This window comes from Phodopus roborovskii, unplaced genomic scaffold (genome assembly GCF_943737965.1).
Source record: "Phodopus roborovskii unplaced genomic scaffold, PHOROB, whole genome shotgun sequence".
NCBI lineage: Eukaryota > Metazoa > Chordata > Mammalia > Rodentia > Cricetidae > Phodopus > Phodopus roborovskii.
Genome location: NW_026126408.1, coordinates 11419659 through 11441989, shown reverse-complemented (window position 1 = coordinate 11441989; position 22331 = coordinate 11419659). Strand labels below are relative to the sequence as shown.

The following is a 22331-nucleotide window of genomic DNA, read 5'->3' as shown; positions in this document are numbered from 1 at the left end:
AAGGATGCTCATGGTTTTGGTTTCCATTTAGCCAAGGGTAACCTCAAGGTCTTCCACTTCTGCTTCCCAGGGGCTGGGGTTTGGGGCATCCACCACACCTGGTTTGTGCAGACCCAGGGACCAGCACACAGTTTCCAGCATGCTGGGCAAGTCTTCTACCAGTCTAGCCAAAGTGGCTTTGTTTTTTGATCATTGCTATGTGGTGGCCATCTTTTATTTTACCTGATTAAAGGCCAGATTAGCTTTTACTCTTTGATTTTCCCAGTGAAATCTAGAAGGTCAAATCCCAAACAAGTAATTAATAAATGTAGTTTCCTAAAGAAATAGTTCACATCCCAGGTAGTGTAGTTCTTATAAAGCCCATCCTAGGCTCTGAGGTAGAAACAGTGAGTGAAGCAGACAATGGACCTTCCATTTGTTCACTTTAGAAACCCAAGAGGCATGCAGAATGGCCATGTTCTCACCTCATCTTGTGAATGAAGGAACTGAGGCTCCCAGAGGAGGATCCCATGATGAGGGAACTGGACCTGTTTTAGTCTTTACGACCTCTTCATGGTTTTATGAAGACAGAAACAAGCTGTGGTAGAATTAAACCTCACTCCCAAAGTTGCCATCCCATAGTGACCCTCACACTCTAGGCAGCATGGGTCAGATTTGGACTGTGTGTCCCCAGTAGTCCTTTCTTGCCAGGGCATGCTTAGGACCCTGGGAGACAGCTAGAGCCAGCATGTTGCCTAGCTTCCCTTGGGTTTGTGTCTTTGGGCTATCCTTGGCAGATCCTTTGAGGTCCCCTGGGTCCTCCTTCTTTTGCCTGTCTTTCTGGACCCTTCTATCACCTCTTCTTTGTCAGCCTCTCCTAAAAGGAGCCCCCAGAGAATAGTGGTCCTGAAGCCATTCTCTCTCTCCACACTGGAGCCTCCTCTGCTTGCTGACTCCCCCTGGAGAAGCTTTATTGCTGGACTCGTTACATGGTCCTCTCCAGCCCTTCTCCAACCCCTCATCCATTCTTCATTGCCCAGTGGCAGTGCCCTCTGAAGCCATGTCCAATGACCCATAGCCACATCTCCTTGACCTCATTGCATCTGATCTCTTGCCTAGCAGCTGCCCTTCCTTGATCCTACAGTGCACTGGAGACCTTGTCTGTGCCTCTGTCTATTCAGTCTCCTTTGCAAGCTAGACTGTCCCCCCAGTGGGTGCTGAGGGATGCCTGCCTGTCACCTCCACTCACACCTCTTCAGAGAGCTGTTAGAACTTGAGCTGTGATTGTCTGCTTCCAAGACATGTCTTGAGTAGATGGATGGATGGGCAAATGGACAGAAAGGCCAGTGATCTCTTGTTGTCATCAGATGCCTGTGATTGGTCACAGTAGGTCTTCATTGCATGCCCTACCAATACCTGGAAATTAATGTGGTGAACCACAGACTATTTTGAAATCACAGAAAGTGAAAGTTGAGTGGGATGTGGAGGACCATCTCAAATCTCCAGGAAACCTGGGTGCCCTCACCTTCTCTGTCCATGGTACCACTGTCTCTGCTCTTGCTCCTTCTGTGAGATCTGAAAAGCTACTGGCATCATGTGTGGCTTGGGGAGCAACCTGCTACCCTTCAGCTGGGTCCAGGGCACTTTCCCCTTCCCCAACATTGTTTCTGCCAGAGGTTAGTCATGCTGGAGTCTGCTGAGTCAAAAGGGACTTGTGGGTGGTTTGTGGCCAGGCTGGAGCAGTGAGGCAGGACTTTCTAGGTAAGAGATTCTGTCCCAGGACGTAAAGCTCAGAGATCTCAGCACTGAGTAGGTTTTGATGAATAGGAACAAAGCAAACAGAACTTTATGAATGAGAAGGGTCAAGGGGTGGCATAGTTTCCAAGCCACTTCTGTGGAGTGATGATCCATCAGTGTCAGGGCTACATGGACCAGGCCAGGGTAGAGGTGTGTACAGCCTGAATGAAAGTCTTGCATTCTGCACAGGGGGCTGCATTTCAAGTATTTCATACATTTTAAAGCAACATCACTTAATTGACTATTTCTTTTCATGTTATTAAATAGCTTGCTTCTTGGATGTTTGTACCTGTGTAGATTTTTTTTTTTCTTCATATAAATAAAACTTACTGTGGTCTGAGATTATAGCTCAGAAGTAGAACACTTACCTAGCAGAAAGGAAGCCCCTGGGTTCAGTCCCTAACACCCAAACCAAAGAGATACAGAAATAAATCCATTACCAGAGCTGAGTGGGGGGGGGGGTGCATGTCTGTGACGCCAGTGGCAGGAAACACAGTCAGGAAGACCCTGGTGCTTGCCAGTCATTTTAGCTAGGTCACTGGATTCAGTGAAAAGATCCTGTCTCAAAAGATAAGGTTTAGAGTTGGCAATATAGTTCAGTGGATAAAGTCACTTGGCCCAAAGCCTGACCTCCTGAGTTCAACTCACATGGTAGACACACATGATAGAGAAAGTCATCTGAAAGGTCTCTGACCTCATGTGCACTGTAGACATGTTCGTACAAATAATATATGGAGTAACTTTTTGTTTTGTTTTGAGGCAGAGTTTCTCTTTGTAGCCCTAACTGTCCTGAAACTCAGTCTGTAAACCAGGCTGGCCTTGAACTCACAGAGATTCACTTGCCTCTCCCTCCTGAATGCTGGGATTAAAGGCATGTTCCATCACCACCTGGCCCTATATGTAATAACTCTGGAATTATTTTTTTAAAGGTGGAGAGCAATTGAAGAAAATATTGAAGGTCTCCACACACGTGCACATATATGTACACATGCACCTACACACAAAGAAAGAAAAAGAGTATGGTTAAAGCCAAGGATGATGGTTCATGCCCAGCATCCAGAGATGAAGGTAGTAGTTCAGGGTTATCCTTGGCTACATATGGAGTTTGAGCATAGTCTGAGCTAAATGTGATCCTGTCTTAAAAATGAAAAAGAAGCTGGGCAGTGGTGGCACACACTTTTAATCTCAGCATTTGGGAGGCAGAGGGGGGAGGATCTCTGAGTTCATGCTGAGCCTGGTCTATAGAGTGAGTTTCAGGCCAGCCAGGGCTATACAGAGAAACTCTGTTGGGGAAAAAAAAAAAAATCAAAAAGACTCTGAACATGGAGCAAACACCTTTAATCCTGGCACTCAGGAGGCAGAAGCAGATGGTTTCTTTTGAGGCCAGGCCTACATAGCAAGTTCAGGGTCATCTAGGGTTATATAGTGAGACCCTATCTTAAAAAATAATAAAATTCAAAGGTGCTGGTGATGCATACCTCTAATCCCAGTACTCAGAGGATCTCTGTGAGTTCAAGGCCAGCCTGGTCTACAGAGTGAGTTCTAGGACAGTCTCCAAAGCTACAGAAAAACCTTGGCTCAAAAATAAAACACACACACACACACACACACACACACACACACACACACACACACACGGAGCAGGGTCCCTGAACAACTTTTTTATTTGGTCAATGCTTGGGGTTGAACCTAGGATCTTTTGCCTGCAGGGCAAATTCTACTACTGAAGCTGTATTAGATGGGGCTCCTTGACCATACAGGACGGGTGGGGAGGGACAGCATGGCACAGCCCTGGACGTGTGACTGTTGTGGAAGTAGAACAGGTCAGTGCCAGTCCAGCCAGCCTGGAACACAGTGCCTCTTGGGTCAGCTCTGGCTTATGAGGTGTGTCTGTGCCCACAGGAAGGAGAAGAACAGGAGGAGAATCGTGGCAAAGAAGAGCGCCAGGAACCCAGCACCACGGCCCGGAAGGTGGGGAGGCCTGGCCGGAAGCGCAAGCACCCTCTGGTGAGTGTTGTGTCTCATGTGACCCACGCCTGTGCCCTGGGCAGCAGCGAGTGTGCCTGAGGCTCCTGAACACTCCCTGTTTTCTCCAGTTTTGAACTAGAGGCCAGGGAGCCTTGGCTGGTGGTTGTGAGAGCTGAGTTTTCAACCCTGGCTTCCCTCTGGAAGGGCCCCTGCTGGTCCTGTCACAGAGCCATCCACTAGCCATGGCCCTCCTGTCCTGCTCATGCCTGCAAGGCGGTGCGGTGCAGCTGGCCCACAAGCTCCTACTCTCCTGAGGGGAGCCAGGCTGCTGAGGTCCTGGGAGCTCTGGGTCCACTCAAGATGGAGAAAGCTGGGGGTGTGGCGCAGCTGTGGGCTGGAAAAGCCTGCCTCCCTCGTGCCTAACCTCGGTGGAAAATTAGTTCCCAGTAGAAGGCCAGCTGGTTCCTTTCTCCTAGCCCTTCCAGCAGAGAATGGTAAACTTGGAGCAGGAGGATGAGGAGGAGCAGAAGCTCCGGATCCGTAATTGAGACATGCAGGGCAGGGGGCAGCACAGCTGGGTAGGGCGGTGGGTCCAGGGAGGCCAGAGGCCTGGGGACCGCGTCCAGTTCTCTTGCTGTAGAGGGAAGAGTGGAGGTTAGGTAACTAGCTGGTAAGCCGTTTAGAACATTTTAATAATAAAGCACACATGGATATTTAATGGCCTGTAATGAAAAATTCACTTGGACAATGGAAGGATGAGAGTTGAGAAGAATTTCCGGTTTGGAGCAGGTTGCACTGGCAGATGCCCCTGTGCTCTGCCCTACTCTTACCTACCAGCACCTTGAGGGGTGAAGGTCCATGAAGGGGCAGCTGGCCCCGTTTGACTGCAGGCACATCCTTGCCCCCACCCTACCCCACCAGGAGCTTCAGCCTGTAATCTGCAGAGCAACTTTCTCCACTCCAGTTGCTGAGGACCCAGAGCCACCACCTGTAACAAATAAAAAGCTAGTGACCCTTTGACTCCAATTTGTCAGTCTGCAATCAAAAGGAAGGCACAGCACTGAGGGGGTGATAGTCTGGGGTCAGGGTATAAGAAAGTAACTTGTGGGATGAGGACTGGGAGTCATTCAGCCCATGCCTGGGTCCGCCTTCAGTACGGAAAGGAAAATACCATCTTTGGAGCCCAGCAGACCTGGGTTCAGATACCAACTTCACAATTAATTCACCACCTTTTGGAGCTTGAACAGGTCGCTGAGAAGAAGGCAGGATGCCTTCCTCCTAGAATGCTGTGGCGGTGGGATAAACTTAGTCTTTACCAGCTGGTGTCGAGCAAGGCACCATGTCGATCACTGTTGGACAGGAGAAACAATTCCTGTGTTTGGTGCTCCTGAGCTATGTGACCTTGTGCAGTTACATAACCTCCTGACAGCTTCCTCATTGGCAACAGGGCTGCTGTGAACACCTGTCCTGTATCCCTCCTGGGTGCATGCACACTGCAAAGTGAAGCCCAGATGGGCACTGCATAATTTCAGTGACTAGTGTCCACACACAGGGTGCAGGCCTTTGGGGGTGGGCTCGAACATTGACCTCAGAGTAGCCTCCATGGGAGGTAGTGCACATCATGAAAAACCTTGTTGTTGTGTGAATGTGGTCCAGCCTGTGTCCTGGGTGACACTACAACCAGCTGGAAATAGAGGAGAGGCCCCTGGAGAGAGAGAGCTGGTGCTGACTGAGGAGTCTGGTGCATGAGATAAGTGTTGGAATATGGAACCTTGTGGTCTGGGAATGTGGCTTGGGTGCCGAGCATGCATTAATCCCCAGGTTTGATCCAGTACCATGTAATACTGGCACTTGGGTGTGGAGGCTGGAGGATTAGAAATTCAAGGTCATCTTCAAATAGTGAGTTTGAAGCCAACCTTGGCTAATGAGACCCTGTCTAAGAAATTAAAAAAAAAAAAAAAAAAAAAGCCAGGCGTGGTGGTGCACGACTTTAATCCCAGCACTTGGGAGGCAGAGCCAGGCTGATCTCTGCCTGGTCTACAGAGAGAGTTCCAGCACAGCCAGAGCTGTTCCATAGAGAAACCTTGTCTAGGAAGACAAAACAAAATTGTAAGAGGCTGGAGAGTTGTTGCTTCAGCAGAGGCCCCCAGGTTTCACTCCCAGTACCCACGTGGTGGCTCACAACCATAGATAACTCCAGTGCCAGGAGATCTGATGCATGTACTGACCTTCAAGGGCACCAGGCTGGAATGTGGAACACAGACACACAAGCAGGCAAAGCACTCATACATTTAAAAACAAATTTTAAGGGATACCTCATACATTGGAGGGAACAAAGAAAGTCAGCTCAGAATATGCAGTTTTTTTTTTTTTTGTTTTTTTTTTTAACTGGGAGACCACCTGGGGATTCTTCCAGTTCCTGCTGTTGATGGCCTGGGGCTGAGTTCCTTGCTCTGGTGGGACAGGTGTGATCCTGGCTTCCTCCTCTCTCCTGGGGTCCCTATCTCCTTCTCAGCAGGAGTTCTACAGACTTCTCTGGGATCTGCTGCAGCTGTGGCCCTGAGGCTTGATTCCCAAGGAGCTTTAGAGACCCAGTTTGTCTCCAAGGAAGCCTGCCGAGGGCTGTGAAGGAGAGAGGGGAGGTAGAGGAGCCAGGGAGAGCAGGACTGACAAGGAGCACTTCCTGCAACTCTACTATGCAACACTGCACAAAGGTTCAAGTACACCAAGCATTCCTCCTCAGCTCCAAGGCTATGCACCCTTGGTTTCCTCCTCAATTTGTCCCCAAGCCTGTCCAACTTTGCCATCCTCAGATATCTGTCCTTGGATACTCCTGTGTTAGTCCCCTAGCCAGGGATGTCCAGGCTAGCTCACTTTGCAGAATTACCTCCCCTCCCCCCATTCCCTCTTACCCTTCACATGGCAAGAAGGAATTTATCTTCTAGTCTAGTGTCCAAGAGAAGAGAGGCATAGTCACTGCTTGGCAGGTCTCTGTTCTTGAGACTCTAGAACATTGGTTCAAACCTTCCCAATGCTGCAACCTTTTCATTACAGTTCCTCATGCTGTGGTGACCACCCCCCAACCATAAAGATTATTCTTGTTGCTACTTCATAATTGTAATTTTGCTACTGTTGTGAATCTTAAGATTCATTTTCCAATGATCTTAGGAAATCCTGTGAAAGGGTCAGTTGACCCCAAAGGGATCCCAACCCACAGGTTGAGAACCACTCTCCAGGGACTCCATTTTTTCACAAGGCCTCACTATGCAGCCCTGGCAGATCTGGGACTCACTATGTAAACCATGTTGGCCTTCTGGAGTACTGGGATTAAATGTGTGTGGTGTGTGCCACCAAACCCAGCAAGATGTGAGCTGCCATGTGGGGTTCTAGGAATCTGGGACCTGGGTCCTCTGGAAGAACAGCCAGTGTTCTTAATGGCTGAGATATCTCCAGCCCTGAACTCCATTTTTGTTGTTGGCTTTTTGAGACAGAGTTTCTCTGTATTTCTTTGGAGCCTGTCCTGGAACTCTCTCTATAGACCAGGCTGGCCTGGAACTCACAGATATCCATCTGCCTGCCTCTGCCTCCCGAGTGCTGGGACTAAAGATGTGCACCACCAACGCCTGGTTCTTCTAAGACAGGCTCCAGAACACTGCACCTGACTTGCCAGCACCTTAGCATGTCACACCCCCACACTAGCACCCAACACTTACCCCTTGAACAGAAGAATGGAGCTCAGATCCCTGCTGCTCCAGAGGCTCACTCCTAGAAGTATGGCTGCTATATGTCCTTAGAGAGCTCCACAATCAGTATCTAGGAGCTTAAGGTTTCTAAACTGCAATTTAATTTGTTTACCTATATATATATATACACTTAGTGGCACCCAAACCTAGTTTACACATCTTCACCAAGTGCTCAGTCCCCGAGCCATGCCCCCAGCCCTGGAAACTTTCCTCCTCCTTCTCCCTACCCCCTCTACCTGCCCCACCTTCAGTTGAATTGTATTATTATTACATCCATCCGTCTGTTTTTGTTTTTGTTTTTTTTTAAACAGGAAACATTCTTTTTTTATTATTTATTTACTTTATTCCAGAAGAGGGTCCCTGATCCCACTATAGACGGTTGTGAGGATTATGTGGTTGCTAGGAATTTAACTCAGGACCTCTGGAAGAACAGCCAGTGCTCTTAACCTCTGAGCCATCTCTCTAGCCCCTGTTTTTGTTTTTATAACGATATGATTTCTTAGCAAATAGAGAACTTAAAATCCAGCCCCATCTCAGCACCCTCAAATCTTGGATTGGCACTTGGCCCTCCACTGGTTTAGTTTTGGTTTGGGGGTTTTGTTTTGTTGTGGTGGCAGGGAACTTGCTAAGCATCCAAGGTAGACCTTAATCTATTGCCTCCACCATCGCTCAGGTACTGAGATGACAGGTGTGAACGACCACACCAGCTGTTTCTGGGTGTGTATTGAGTGCCTTTTGAAACAGTCTCACTTCATAGCCCTGGCTGTCCTTGAACTTGCCACAGTCCTCTTGCCACTTGACACCATTAGTTTGACCCTTGTTACCATGTCTTTTGCCTGGCTTCCAACTGTAGCTCATTTCATCACCCTACTTCCAAGGACCAAGAATAATGGCCAATAAGTAGCACAGTGCCTTGTTGCCTAGGATGGTTTAAAGGTTTACCTCAGGCTATCCGGATGACTTCCTAGGTAAAAGATTGAAGAATCCATGGGGAATGGAAACAACCAACTCCCAAGAGTTGTCTTCTGACCTTCACAAGAGTACCATGGCATGAACGCACATGGGCACACACAAACCAATGACAAAATTCACAAGTTTCATCACTTGGATATCCCCACACTGCAAAGCCCTGTGCTTTCTTTCCTTGTCACTCGTATACTCGGCAGGGCTGTTTGAAAATGCGTGCAAACAGTTCTAGAAAGCTGAGATGTGGGGGTGTGGTTCATTTGGTAGAGTGCTTGCCGTGAACGCACAGGGCCCTGGGTTTGATTCTCAGCAGTGCATAAGCATGCAGGTAATGCCAGCTCTTGAGATATGGAGAATCAGAAGTTCAAGGTCATCCTTAGCTAGAACCACATTCAAGGCTAGCCTGGGCCAAATGAGACCCTGTCTCAAAATTAATGAAAAACAAAAAGAAAGGAACTAGAATTGAGGGGGGAGTTTGACACAAATCTCAGGAATCCAGGAGTGGCCCAAGGACTGGGAAGCAAGTCCGCTTCAGAGAAGGCACTGGCCTGCTTTGCTGGCAGCTTTGCATTGGTGAAAGCCAAGATAGTGCCAGGAACAGGAAACAGGAAGCCAGCTGCCTGGCTAGGAGGGACTTAGGAAGGGAGCTGGCACCTGGGCAAGGGCCTGTAGCCTGGCCAGTGTCCATGCAGAGGAGTAGATCAGCATGGGAAATCAAGCCTCTCTGTGTGTGTGTCCCGGTGGAAAGAAAGGGCCCTTCCCCTGTTCACCAGCTCCTGAAGACATTGCAGTGTGACAAGTAGGGCTGTGTGAGGCTGGTTCCTGCCTGGTCACAAGCCCAGACAGCTCTGCAGAGGCCTTTGTTCTTTGTGGGTGGTTCTAGCTGGGGTATCAGAGGGACACTTTCTGCCTTGGCCCAGCAGACCCTGGGGTTGGGGTAGGAGTGTGTGTGTGTGTGTGTGTGAGAGACCAGTCCTGTAAGGTTCTATACGGTTTACTAGCTGCATGCATATCAGTGGGGATTTATACCCACCAACTTCCTCCAGGGTTATTTTTGCTTGGAGGGAGCATTCTGAGGTCACTCCTGCTAAGAATAACCCAGCAAGGGCGGGAGAGGGAGTGGGTGGGAGCTGGCACTGAGCTCAACTGAGCCAGGCTGGGCTCCTTACTCCATAGCAGCCTCCTGTACAGCCAGGAGGGAGTGGGTTCCAGAGGGCAGCACTGCAGGGCAGAAGGGCAGAAGCTAGGGGAAGCCAGGGAGCCGCAGCAGGGCTGAGTCTCAGCTGGCTGGGCAGTTTTACTCAACTCTGATGGCTTCACAGTGTAGGTTACTTTTCCAGTCTTACAGAGCCATTTGATGCTTCAACAGCATGCTTTTCTTGTCTCCAGAGCACAACTGCTCTTTGCCGGCTCTTTAAAAGTGACTGATACCCCCTTGATTTCAGGCTCTCTTAGTCCAGGCTGCTGCTCCTGGTCACACTGAGCAGTGTTCTTCCAGAAGGCATGTGGAAGGTAGAGCTGTGATGAGGGATGTGTAGCTCCAGGCATTTAACGCTTCCCTGGAGATTTGCCCTCCTGAGCACTCAAGTAAATTCTGAGGGAGTCCAGTGCGTAGGGGCTTGGTCAGTGGTGGGAACCTTCAGAGTCATAGATGCCAGGGAAAATCTGCTGGGACATGTGGGGCTTGCCTGGCCTTAAAGAAGGGAAGGGACAAACCAAGGGAAAAGTGGCAGGCCCTGCTGAGGCCTTGTGAGCTGGTGGAGCAGTGTGCTGTGTGGAGATTGAGGGCAGGCCCTGAGCTAGCAGCCTGTCTGTGGAGAAGGTTGCTTAAAAATGAACTTTCTTGCCTGGGCTGGAAAGATAGTGGCCAGAGGAGTTTTACTCTTTAGTTTTTATTTTACTTTTGAGACAAGGTGTTCTAAAAATTCACTATGTAGACCAAACTGGCCTCAAACTCACAAAGATATGCTTGCCTCTGCCTCCCAGGTATGGGGATTAAAATTGTGTGCCACTATACCCAGCTTTTTTTTATTTTATTTTGAAGACAGGGTCATATTGTGTATCCCAGACTTAAATGCAGCTGGTTATCCTTCCCCTGCCTCCGCCTCCAAAGTGCTGCATGATCACACCTGGTGTTTTTTACTCTGTATCCTTTGAGAAGGGGGGAGGGACCATGGGGCAAGTCCAGGGCCTGATGAGAGTATAGAGAAACAGAGTGCAGGCCCCTGATCAGATGCAGAGGCGACAGGAGATGCCCCAGGCACCAGCTGTTATACAACAGGGACAATGCCGGGGCCGTTGTCAGAGACCAGGGCTTCCGAAGTACTCAGGAAAGGTTACTACAGATAGCTGGGGTGTAGCTTAGTGGAAAAGCACTCGTCAAGCATGCTGGGTTCCACACCGACACTAGCGGACATAAAAACCAAAACAGAACAGTGGGGACTATTGGGTGACTCCTTCGAGTTTAAAAAGCATTACAAAATCCACTTCTCTTTGTACCTTGTCTTGACTCTTTCCCAGAGTGACACATTTTAGGACCATTTCCAATAAACCTCTCACATGCCTTGGTCTCAGTTTCTGTGTCCTCCCAGCCATCCGGTCACACTAGCCTCTCTCCCACCATGCTGCAGTGACCAGCACATGGACCGTAAGGGAGCTGTTGACCGGTTTCCTTTCCTCACCCTCACCTGCAGTGTTGTGTGCATGTGATGCTTAACATTGACTGCCAACTTGACGAGATGGAGACTCATCTGAGAGACTAAGCTCTTGGTATGTCTGTGGGGAGGCATTAGTCTGGGTTCTCTGAGGTTGGAATGTGGGAGGCACCATTCCATGGGCTGAGGTCCTGAAATGGATGAAAAGGAGAGCCAGCTGAGCCCCAGATCCATGTCTGCTTCCTGGCTGCGATGCTGTGCAGCCAGCTGCCCCCACCCTGCACACAAACACACTGCCGTGATGGACAGCATCCTGGAACGAACCTTTCCTTTCTTAAGTTGCTTTTGTCACCTATTTTTTTCCAGCAAGAAAAGCAACGGATGCAGCACATGGCAGCTCTATGCACCTCAGGAAAGACATCACTGAGCTGGGATGCCTGGGAAGGGTGGTGGATGACCAAGGCTGTGAGCTGGGGTGTGGTGGAGTCCATACTAGTTGGGATAGGATGCTCACAGTGCTGGGGTGGGGGGGACCTGAGATACTGCTTCCTAGGGTGGTAGTTCCTTTCTAGGCTCACCACCTATGGTGTAGCAGAGGTGGGAAACTCGATGGTTTACTTTTCAGAGTTATTTATTTTGTGTGTGTGGGTTCTGCCTGCATGTATATCTATATCATGTGTGTTCCTGGTACCTTTGGATACCAGGAGAGAGTGTCAGATCTCCTTGGACTGGAGTTAAGATGGTTGTGAACCACCATGTGAATGCTGGGAATTAATTGAACTGGGTCCTGTAGAAGAACAGCTGATGCTCTTAACTGACGAGCCATCTCTCCATCCCTAAGTGGTTTTAAAGGGACTTCCCTTGATACGTAGCTGTCCTACATATAGTGCTTCCTTCAAGGGACTTTCCAGTTTCCCTGAAACCTTTTTAAAATTTTGCTTATAGCCAGGTGGCAGTGGTGCACACCTCCCAGCATTTGAGAGGCAGAGGCAGGAGGATCTCTAAGTTAGAGCCAGCCTGATCAACAGAGTGAGTGAGTTCCAAGACAGTCAGGACTGTCACACAGAGAAACCCTGTCTTGAAGGTGAGAGAGAGAGAGAGAGAGAGAGAGAGAGAGAGAGAAGAAGGAAAACATTGTTTTGCTTTATCTTTATTTTTATGTATATGAGTGTTTTGTCTGCATATATGTCTGTAGCATGAGTTTGAATTGGTCTCAATATTAAAAACCCAGAGTCAAATATTAGGGGCTGAAAGCTGAGAGAAGCAAAGCAGCCAACCACTAGAGTTCTTACCTCGATGGTAAGATGGTAAAGGGTTATTTTGACTGTCCCTTGTTGATCTACATTCATTAGTACAATGTCTACCCTTACCATACCTTCTGATAAACCAGAAGGGAGGGGTGTTCTGTTTGGATTGTGCTTAGAAAAAAAATATTGTTTCTAGGAATGCTGTGTTTGCAGTCCATTTTTAGGTGACCTTATTTACCGCAATTGAAACACTTGACAATTTGATTTTTCTTCAAACCTCTGGAAATCATTTCTCTTATCCAAGCATCATCTTGGTCATGAGATTCAATATTGATTGTATCTCGGATCCATTTCTCCAAGGGTGCTGATCTTGGCTTTAATGGCCTAGTTACCCTTTGCATTGTGCATTAGCATTTTCAAAAGCCAGAGATTCAATTATTATTTGTCGGGCTTCCGAATTTGGTATCATTCTATTTATTGCTGAAGTCAATCTTTGTAAGAATTCAGTGAAGGTTTCTTTTGGGCCCTGTATAGCTTTAGTAAATGGCTCAATTTTCTTTCCTGCTTCTCCAATTTTATCCCAGACATTCAAAGCTGTACAGCATAAAACCAGGGCATGGTCATCATATAGAGATTGCCTTTGAACATCAGCATAATCTCCCTCTCCAGGAAATTGGTCTTGGGAGATTTCCATACCTGTAGCTGTACTTTGTTGTTCAGTGGTCCTAGCCTCGTCTTTCCACCAGGTCCTCCATTGTAATTGAGGACCAGACTCCAAAATTTTCTAGATGGGATTCCTCTGTAGCTTTGGAGTCTGTCCTGGAACACTTTCTAGACCAGACTGGCTGTGAGATCTGCCTGCCTCTGCCTTCCAAGTGCTGGGGTTAAAGACATTAGCTACCATGCTGGCTTTCCTTGACTCTCCTTAAGTCTAACATTTCCACAGGAGTCCATTTCAGCTCTTTCACGTTGTTAGGGATGTCTTTCATTTGACAATTCCTATAAGGTTCCTGGATAAATTAAAGATGATTGTTTGAAAACCTTAAGCTCTTCCTCTCTAACCTTATTTCTGTCTGGGTCTAAATATCTCTATGATCTGTTTTAATAAGTTTTTCTAAAACTTGTATCTTTGCACTCACATTAACCAATTTTTTTAGTGATAAAACAAAAAATGATAATGTTTATAATTGACATTACATAAATTCCATCTAAGTGAGTTATCCTCTCATTTAATTGTTCCATTTTCAAATCATCCAGTGTATTATCATACAGAGACCTAACTCCCTCCATAATAATAGTGCTTCCCATGTTTTAATGAGGGAAAACTCTTCTCTTTTAACTAAGTCCTCCCTTTAAGAATTCCAATTTTCTCACCAAATCTGCTAACGATGGTATTTAAGATGATGGTGAAGTGTGAAGCTGACTGATGCTATGTAGAAGCCCTTGCAGGTTTCAAGGCAGCTACCTAGTGTGGCAGCAGCTTGAGAAGGGGTTCTGGGGAAAGCCCACAACCTAAATGGAAGAAAAGCCAAAGAGCCTGTTGTCTGCACAGGGGAATGTATGAAAGCAGCTGACTCCTACAGCATTTGGAGCCCAAATGCCTGTGGAGTTTGCTGCAGAGAGGCTGCAAAGAAAAATCCCAGACTCGCTTAGAAGCTTAGGAAAACGAGAGAAGCTAGCTGGGGAGGTGGTGACTCCGGCATGTACCAGTGACTGCAAAGCCACAGGCAAGCGGCCTTTTCATGAATTTGTGCCCAAAAGTTGGATGTCAGATATAGTTTGAATTCTAATTGGTCTTAATAATAAAATCCCAGAGTCAGATATTAGGGGGTAAAAGCTGAAAGGTCAGAGAGGCAGAGCAGCCAGCCACGAGAGTTCTTACCTCAACGAAATCCTCAGACCAAAGGAATGAGCTCCTGTCTCTACCCACTCTACCCAACCATATCACTTCCTGTTTCCTTCTTCCTAGTGCTGGGATTAAAGGTGTGTGCCACCACTGCCTGGCCTCTAGTGGCTAACTCTACACTCTGATCTTCAGGCAAGCTTTATTTGTTAGAGTACAAACAAGATACCACCACATATATCTGTACACCACATATGTGCCTGGTTCCCAGAGGTTCCAGAAAAGGGCATTAGATCCCCTGGAACTGGAGTTGTAGATGGTTGTGAGTCTTGGGCACTGAATGTAGGTCCTCTGCAAGAGTAACATGTGATCTTAACCACTTTTCCATGTCTCCAGCCCCATTTCTACAAGTCCAGCTAGGCCCTCATGCAGGTGGACAGGTATCTCTGATGGAATTGTATGTCACTGGGTTGGTCACTCACTGAACATGTCTGTCCTCATACCCCATCGCCACGGCTTGTGACGGCCTCGTAGTTATTTCATGGCTGAGTCCACATGGGGAAGAGGCAGGGCAAGACAGAAGTGATGCAGAGACCCTAGAAGGACTTGAGATGGGCAGTATCAGGCCTGGACCAGGGATTCTAGATTGACCCTCTTTGTTCCCCAGTCCTGTTGGCCCTGTCTACACTGCTGACCCCTTTAGCTATTCTACTGGATAGAAGACAGTTGGAGGTGTTGGACACCCAGTTCTAAAGCCATGACATGTGACTGTTTATTCCAGGAAGGTTGAGCAAGGGAACCTTGGGAACTTATGGAAGAGCATGGGGCGGACCTCCCTGGTCCTCCTGCTACCACAGGCTTCTTAGGAGCTGCAAATGGATGAGGGCGGCCAGGGAAAGGGCTGCAGAAAGGGCTGGGGGTGGCAGTAAGGCCAGTGCCACTGCTTCCCTGGGCAGGGTTGCCCTCTTAATCATTCAACTGATTCCTGGAACTGGAGTCAACCTAGAGAAACCCAGGCAAGGTCTGTGCTGATGGGCCTGTAGGACACAGTGCAGAATTAGGGAAGGGACTAGTTTGATGTACACTTTTGTTTCCATCACTCCTTCAGTGGTGACACAGCCGCCGCTGAGGCATTTGGCCCATGATTGTTCTGCATTGCTGGGGTGAACCCTGTGTCTGTGTGTATGTAATTGTCAAGGACCCATGACTGAGCAGGGTTCCTGGATGGCCCCAGCACTGCCAAGTCCTTACAGACACAGCAGCAGGCCCTTAGAATGCAGAAGGAGATCTTGGTGGCTCGCAGAGAAGGGTTAGGGAGGGAAAGGAAAGGAACTGCCTGGCCTTTCCCTCCATCTCCCCACATGGGTGAACGCCATCTCTCCATCTCTCCAATATTTTTGCCCTCTCCTCTCATAAACCTGGTTTAGAGCCTTTATATGTAAACATAGTAATAACAATTTTAATAAACTATGTCCCCCATGGGGATTGTGACACTTCACTCTGCTTTGAGAGCCACTGCAGGGCGGTCAGAGTGACCCTGTAGCAAAGTTAGCTAGAGAGTAAGGGGTGGGTGGCAGGGGGCTCCAAACTGGTTGGAGTCTGGCCAGGCCCCTGCAGAAGGCTCCTTCATTGACCCCTGGTTCCTCCTTGAGCAGGAGGGCTGCCTTCTTTCCACTGTAAAGCTTATTTTCACTCAGCCAGGGAGGTGGCTGTCCTTCGGATGTCCCTCCTGTACTGAGTCATCTTGGAGGCTTTGCTGAGGAACATGAGGGATGCGCGTGAGCCAAGGCCAGCCTTGGACCTGTCTTCCACAGACAAGCTAGGGCCCCATGTATTGCTTTAGGATCCTCAGGATAATTAAGTTTATTGATTTTTATAAGTGAATGGATGCCAGGTCCTTTGCTGGGTGCTAGGGAGCTGGGATAGAGAGACAGGAAATGATAAATAAGGCACAGTCCAGAAGGGAGGCATACAATAACAAGCCATTAGGCCCAGCACTGTGAATACTGTAATGGGAGAATGAGATCTGTAAACAGTGTGGCCTGCCATGGGATGGAGGAGGGAATGGCATATTGGACTCCACCAGTCCTCAGGGCTGTGGACCCGGGCATAGGCTGAAAGCTCCAAAGATTACAGATCATCAGGGCCTATACCATGATCTCCCCAGGCATCTGTGTTGTTCTTAGATGGGAAATAGAACAATGGTTATTTGATGGGAGGGAGTTACTGTTTCAGGGGTGCAAAGCTTCTGGGTGGGTAATGGTGATGGTCACAGAACATGAATATACTCAATGTATGCCTAAAAATGGTTAAAATGACAAATTTTATATATACTTTATCATAGATTGGCGATTATTTTATTTATTTTTATTTTTGAGACAAGATCTCCCTACTTAGCCCAAACCTAGCCTTGAACTTGCAGCCGTCCTCCTATGTCAGTCTCCCAAGTGCTAGGATTACACATATGGAACACCTTAGCCCCAGCTACCACAGATTTTTCTTGTTATTATTTTTTTTAATGTATTGCTTGCTTAAGGCCAGGAGTGGTTGATGTTAGGATGTGTAGCAGCATCCTTGACCTGTATCCACTAGCTGCCAGCATGTGACATGTGACAGACACCAAGATGATCTCCAGCCATATTGCCAAATGTCCTGAGGGGCAGCAGTACTGGTTCCCTAGCCAGGAGCTACAGCTGAACTCTGCTCAGAGTGTGTTGCCCAATTCAGAAGCTGAGAGGGATTTGGGTAACAAGGAAGCAGGGGAAAGTTGTCTTGAGGCAGAGGACAAAGGCCAGCAAACTCTGAAATCTTCTAGAGGCGAATGCCACAGTGGACTCTATCAGTCCTCAGGGTGAGGTTGGGCCCAGCACGTGGTGTCCACGTGGTTGAGGACTGTGGTGGGGGGACAGGGCTTAAAGACCCAGAAAAGGGCATGCTGGGTGGAGGAGGCCAGCAGCGGCAAATGGACTGAGTTTGACTGAAATCTGGAACCTTGGTGTCACCCCAACCCCAGTTCTCCAGAGGAAGAGAAGGGGTACTCAATAACTGCTGCTGCCTCTCTGATGCTGTCACCGCAGCTGTGGCCAATGCCTCCTAAGGTGGCTAGCAGTGTCCAGTGGAATGTCTGTATCAGGGCTGTGCTGTCTCCTTCAGAGGCACTGTCAAAACTAAAGCAAACAGAAACAGCCGGTGTGACACTTGCATCTGACATGGGCTCTGAGCTGTGCATTTGCCCTTTTAACCTAATCTTTGACATTAATGAAGCAATTGGGAATATTTATGGAGCGCTGTTGGGGTTCAGCAGGTTCAAACCAAGTCCCATGTCCCAAGAGCACAGAAGCACAGGGACAGGGAGAGGTGGGGGCTCAGGCTAGACAATCCGGTCTGGCTGCCTGAAATGACCCTCTTAGCAAGATCTAACTCCTCCCCTAAAACTGGAAAACTTCTTCTGCCTGTTGCAGACCTGATTCCTTCCTCAGGGTAGTTCCTGAGGGTGATTTCCTTTGCCCAGTTACCCAGATCCCAAGAGCCCTTAGGAAGGGCTGTGCTTAGCCCCAGGTGCTGGAGGGTGAGGAGCAGCAGGGGTTTGCTATGGCGTAGGAGTTCCCTTGAACCCAGGTCAGTGGCTGACTTATCCCTTATCAGAACCACAAAATGAAAAGAAGTGTGGTGGGGGATGTCGCCCAATGGGTAGAGTGCTTGGCTAGCATGCCCAAAGCCCTGGCTCCTGCCCCCAGCATAGCATAAACTGAGCACAGTAGTGCACTCAGTAGGGCAGGTGGTGGGGAGGTGAGAGGCAGGAGTTCCAAACTAGTCTGGATTAGGTGGGCACAATCTCAAAACAAAACAAAATTGGAACCAAAGAGTCAAGTGATAGAGAGTGGCCTGGTTAGGAAGAGAGCTTGCAGGTGGTGAGGCTGGAGATGTAGCTCATTGGCTGCATTTGCCTAATGCCTGCACGGAAGGCTCTGGTGTTAATCCCTGGCACTAAAAGGATGTGTGTGTGTGGGGGGGGGGGGGGGTTGTGGATCAATGGGAACGGGTAGGCGCTTTAGCCACTGAGCTGATCCTAGGCTTACAGCTGTGTAGTGGGGTCCCCCGTCCCTTTATCTACCTGTGTACTGACTCCCACTTCTGGGTGTATCTGATGCTACTGCAGAGGGGGGTCCTGCAAGACTGGTGGAATGCACCTATGCAGTGTGATTGATTGAAAGACTGTGTGGCCAGCCACAGAACCCCTGGGCTAAGTTCTAGAATCTCAGAGCTAGCACTCCTGGCTCCCCAGGCTTTGGAGCCGGCGGGAAGTGAGTCCTTGGGTGAGGAGGTCATGTGGTTGGTCTGCAGGCAGGAAGCAAGCCTCTGTGGAATGATCTCACACAGCCCTGTTGGGTAGGAAGTAGCTAAAAGAGATCGATCATAAGAGATTGGCTCTGTCCAAGTGTGACCTGTGTAGTGCACGCTGGCCTTGCTGTACTTGGCACCACTGGTTCCTGGAAAGTGTCTACCAGGGCAGCCAGGCATGTCCATCTCTCATGCATGCCTCAGCCTTGCAGAGTGACAGGCTGACACAAGGGAGGTACATGGTTCAGCCTTAGTCCTGGGGTGGATGGGGACACATGGCACGGGGGCTAAAGCAAGTGGGTGGCCATGTTTGCACGCTCCTCTTTCCTTCATGTAGCTGCCCAGCAGCCTGGCAAGGCCAGTGGAAGTTTTCCCAGCAGGCACTTCCTCTTCCATGCTGCAGCATTCCGGAACCCCCAGCTGCTGAGCCATGCAGTAAGGCAGCTCCTCACCACTTTCTGTTTCCTGGGCGAAGAGCTTGCAGCATAGACTGGTAGACTGGGAAATCAACCAGGCCAGCTGCTGGGCTCCTCAGGAGGCAGCATAGTCAGAGACACTAGGTTTACTGTTCTTTCCCAAGGCCTTGCTTGGTCCCTGTTTGCCACCTCTCAGCGTTCCTCACCAGGTAGCAATGGGCCCACAGTTCCCATCCTAGACCTGAACTGGAGGCTGTGAGGTGAGGGGCCAGCAGTTTGTGCCTCAGGCTATATACTGGTGCTATAACCTTTTAAAAGGGAGTTTGGCATTTCCCTCTACACTCAGCCCAGCCAATCCTCCTGGGACTGCCCTGAAGATACGCTTGGCTATAGAGAATTGGAAGTAATGGGGCTCACTGACGGCTGGCATGAGTCACAGAGCATCTGCCAAGCAGGAGTCAGAGCCATATGCACGGGTGTGTAGAGATGGGGAAGAAGTGAGCTGTAGAACACTATGCGTAGCATGATAAAACACGATCTTGGATCTCATTGTGTGTATGAATATGTGAATAAATTTGTAACTTACATGTGACTGCAAAAAGCCTAAAAAGGAAGTCCAGCCCTTTGGCACAGGCCTGTAATCCCAGCACTTGGCATGCAAAAGCAGAAGGACCAGGACTTCATTCAAGGCCAGCCTTACACACATAGCTTGTTTGAAGCCAGTCTAGGCTACATGAAACCTTGTTCTATTTCATTTTTAAAAATTATTTTACATATACGAGTGTTTTGCTGGCCTTACACATGTATGAACACCATGTATATGGCTGGTGCTTGTGGATGCCAGAAGAGAGACTGGACTCCCGGGACTGGAGTTACAGTTGTAAGCTGCCATGTTGTTGTTAGCAGTAGAACCTAGGTCCCCTGCAAGAGCCTTAGCCAGTGAGCCATCTCTCCAGCCTGTGAATGAAACAGAGTATACAAAGGCTGAGCAGGGTCTCCCTACCCTAATCATAGCACCCAGGAGGGGAGGGCTAGAGCTCTTTGGAGGGTGGAGATGGGAACTGAAAAGCATATTTGTGAAGCTGCTAATAATGGTTTTCATAGAGGAAATAAACTGGAGTGTTAATATAGAGTTTTAATGTTTTGTTTGTTTATTTTTCTAGACAGGGTTTCTCTGTATAATCTCCCTGGCTGTCCTGGAACTAGCTCTGTAGACCAGGCTGGTTTCAAATTTACAGAGATCTGCCTGCCTCTGCCTCCCAAGTGCTGGGATTAAAGTACATTCCACCACCGCCAGGCTGGAGTTTTAACCTTAAAAATTTTTTTGTTTACATTTATTTGGTTGTGTGTATGAGGTGGGGAGAGATGAAGAGAGATTGACTTGTGTGAAGGTCAGAGAACAGCTTGTAGGAACAGGTGCTCTCCTTCCATCTTGCTTCCATCAAACTCAGGCCATCGGACCATCAGCAAGTGCCTTCACCTGCTGAGCCATCTTGCCAGCCCATTTAAACATTTTGGTTTGTGCAATTCAAATTGTTATGGGGCTGGGATTTTGGCTCAGTGGGTACAGCACTTGTCTAGAAGTACAAGGCCCTGGGTTCAATTCCCAACACCATATAAACTGGGTGTATTGGTACATTCCTCCAGAGTTTAAGGTAATCCTTACCTACATAACATCCTTGAGGCTGGCCTGGGGTAAATGTATAATGTATGTCGGATTTTTATTACTAGTTAAATGTATATGTTTATTTTGTTTTGTTGAGATTCTCACTATGTTGTGTTGGCTGGCCTAGCACTCAAGAAATCTGCTTGCCTCTGCCTTAGTACCACCATGCCTAGCCTATTACTTTTCTAATAGAAAAATCTCCAGGCAAGGTGATACATGTGTGACAGCACACTACTCAGGAGGCTAAGACAGGCGGATCCGTAGTTCAGGGTCATCCTCACCTATATAATGCGTTCAAGGCCAGCTTAGATCATATGACACAAAGCACAACAAAGGCTCAAGTGAAGTATCTGTAGTCACCTTACCTGAGAGGAGAGGAACCTTCTTTTTTGTTTGTTTGATTTGGGTTTTTGAGACAGAGTCTCCTGTAGCTAGGTTGGCCTCAAACTCACTATATAGCTACGTGTGACCTTGAACTCTTGATCCTTTTGTCTCTACCTTCTAGGTGCTGGCATTCCTGGCATGTTTGAACCATGCTTGGCTCATATCTCACCTGGGGCTTGCTGAGCCAATTCTGCCCCTGGTCTGCATTTCCTACCCCTGAGCATTTTCTAACTGCAGGGTTGCTGAGCACACCTTAGTGCCTGCAAAGGTAGCACAGTATCTCCCTAAGACAGGGACCCTGAGTGAGCCAAGCACCTCCAGTACGCCAAGATGTTCTGACCACTTGTCTCTGATGAGCAAGACAGATCACACTGGAAAACACACACACACACACACACACACACACACACACACACTTACAGGGACATGAGAGGACAGCTTGAATGAATCCTGATTTAATTTTTACCAGTTGGAGCCTTAATTGGATTCTGACCTCAGGCCCCAAGGGATGAAGCAGCCTGTTGTCTTTTCCGGCAAGCATGGAGGAGCCTATGCCCAGGGCATTTGCTGCCCAGGCTGGAGACTGCTTGGGGCTTTGGTGAGCCTGGGTCTGAGAACCTATGTGGAGCTGAATTTGGGGACAGAGAGCTGAGATTCTAGCTCAGATCCAGAGAATGCTTCTTAGGGACTACTTCTTTGACACCCTGCCCCTGTGACAGTGTAGGAGGAACTGAAGTCAGTCCAGCCTCGGGGCCTCTGGAATTGATCTGGTGGCATTGAAATTTCCTGAGGAAGGGTCCAGTTTCAATGATGGAGCATGAGGAAAATTTTTGTTTCTTCTTATGTTTTATTTATTATGCTCATCTGTGTAAGGGCGCACACACAGTGTGTGTGGAGGTCAGTGAATAACTTTGCAGAGTGGGTTCTCTCTACTATGGGAATTGAACTCAGGTAACCAAGCTTACATAGCAAGTACCTTTACTTATTGAGCCATCTTGCCAGCTTTTAGTTTTAAAGCAGTTTCATATAGCCCCAACTGCTCTCAAACCCAGAATGTAGCAGAGATGGCCTTAAAATCCTGATCTCCTGCCATTACCTGGTGGGTGCTGGGATTACAGGTGTGCACCACCATGTCTCATTTACACAGTACTGGGGACTGAGCCCAGGGTCTCATGGATGCTACACAAGCACCCCACCAACTGGTCTACATTTCCAGCTGCAGGATCATTAACTTAGAAGTGGGAAGCCAGAGGAGTCTTAGTGAGTTGGGATACAGGGGTATTCCTGGGTGGCCCAGGCCCACCTGCTTGACCTTCTACAGTTCCCT

The 22331-nt window shown here is 48.4% G+C and overlaps 1 protein-coding gene across 1 annotated transcript in view; it reads left to right on the top strand.

Annotated features, from left to right (window-relative positions):
* The window catches only part of Dnmt3a (DNA methyltransferase 3 alpha), a 100296-nt gene that overhangs the window by 37749 nt on the left and 40216 nt on the right, over positions 1 to 22331 (top strand). The window contains exon 3 of the mRNA XM_051181724.1: positions 3679 to 3783. Coding sequence (XP_051037681.1) covers positions 3679 to 3783 — 105 coding nt within the window. The remainder of the gene's footprint in view (positions 1 to 3678; positions 3784 to 22331) is intronic.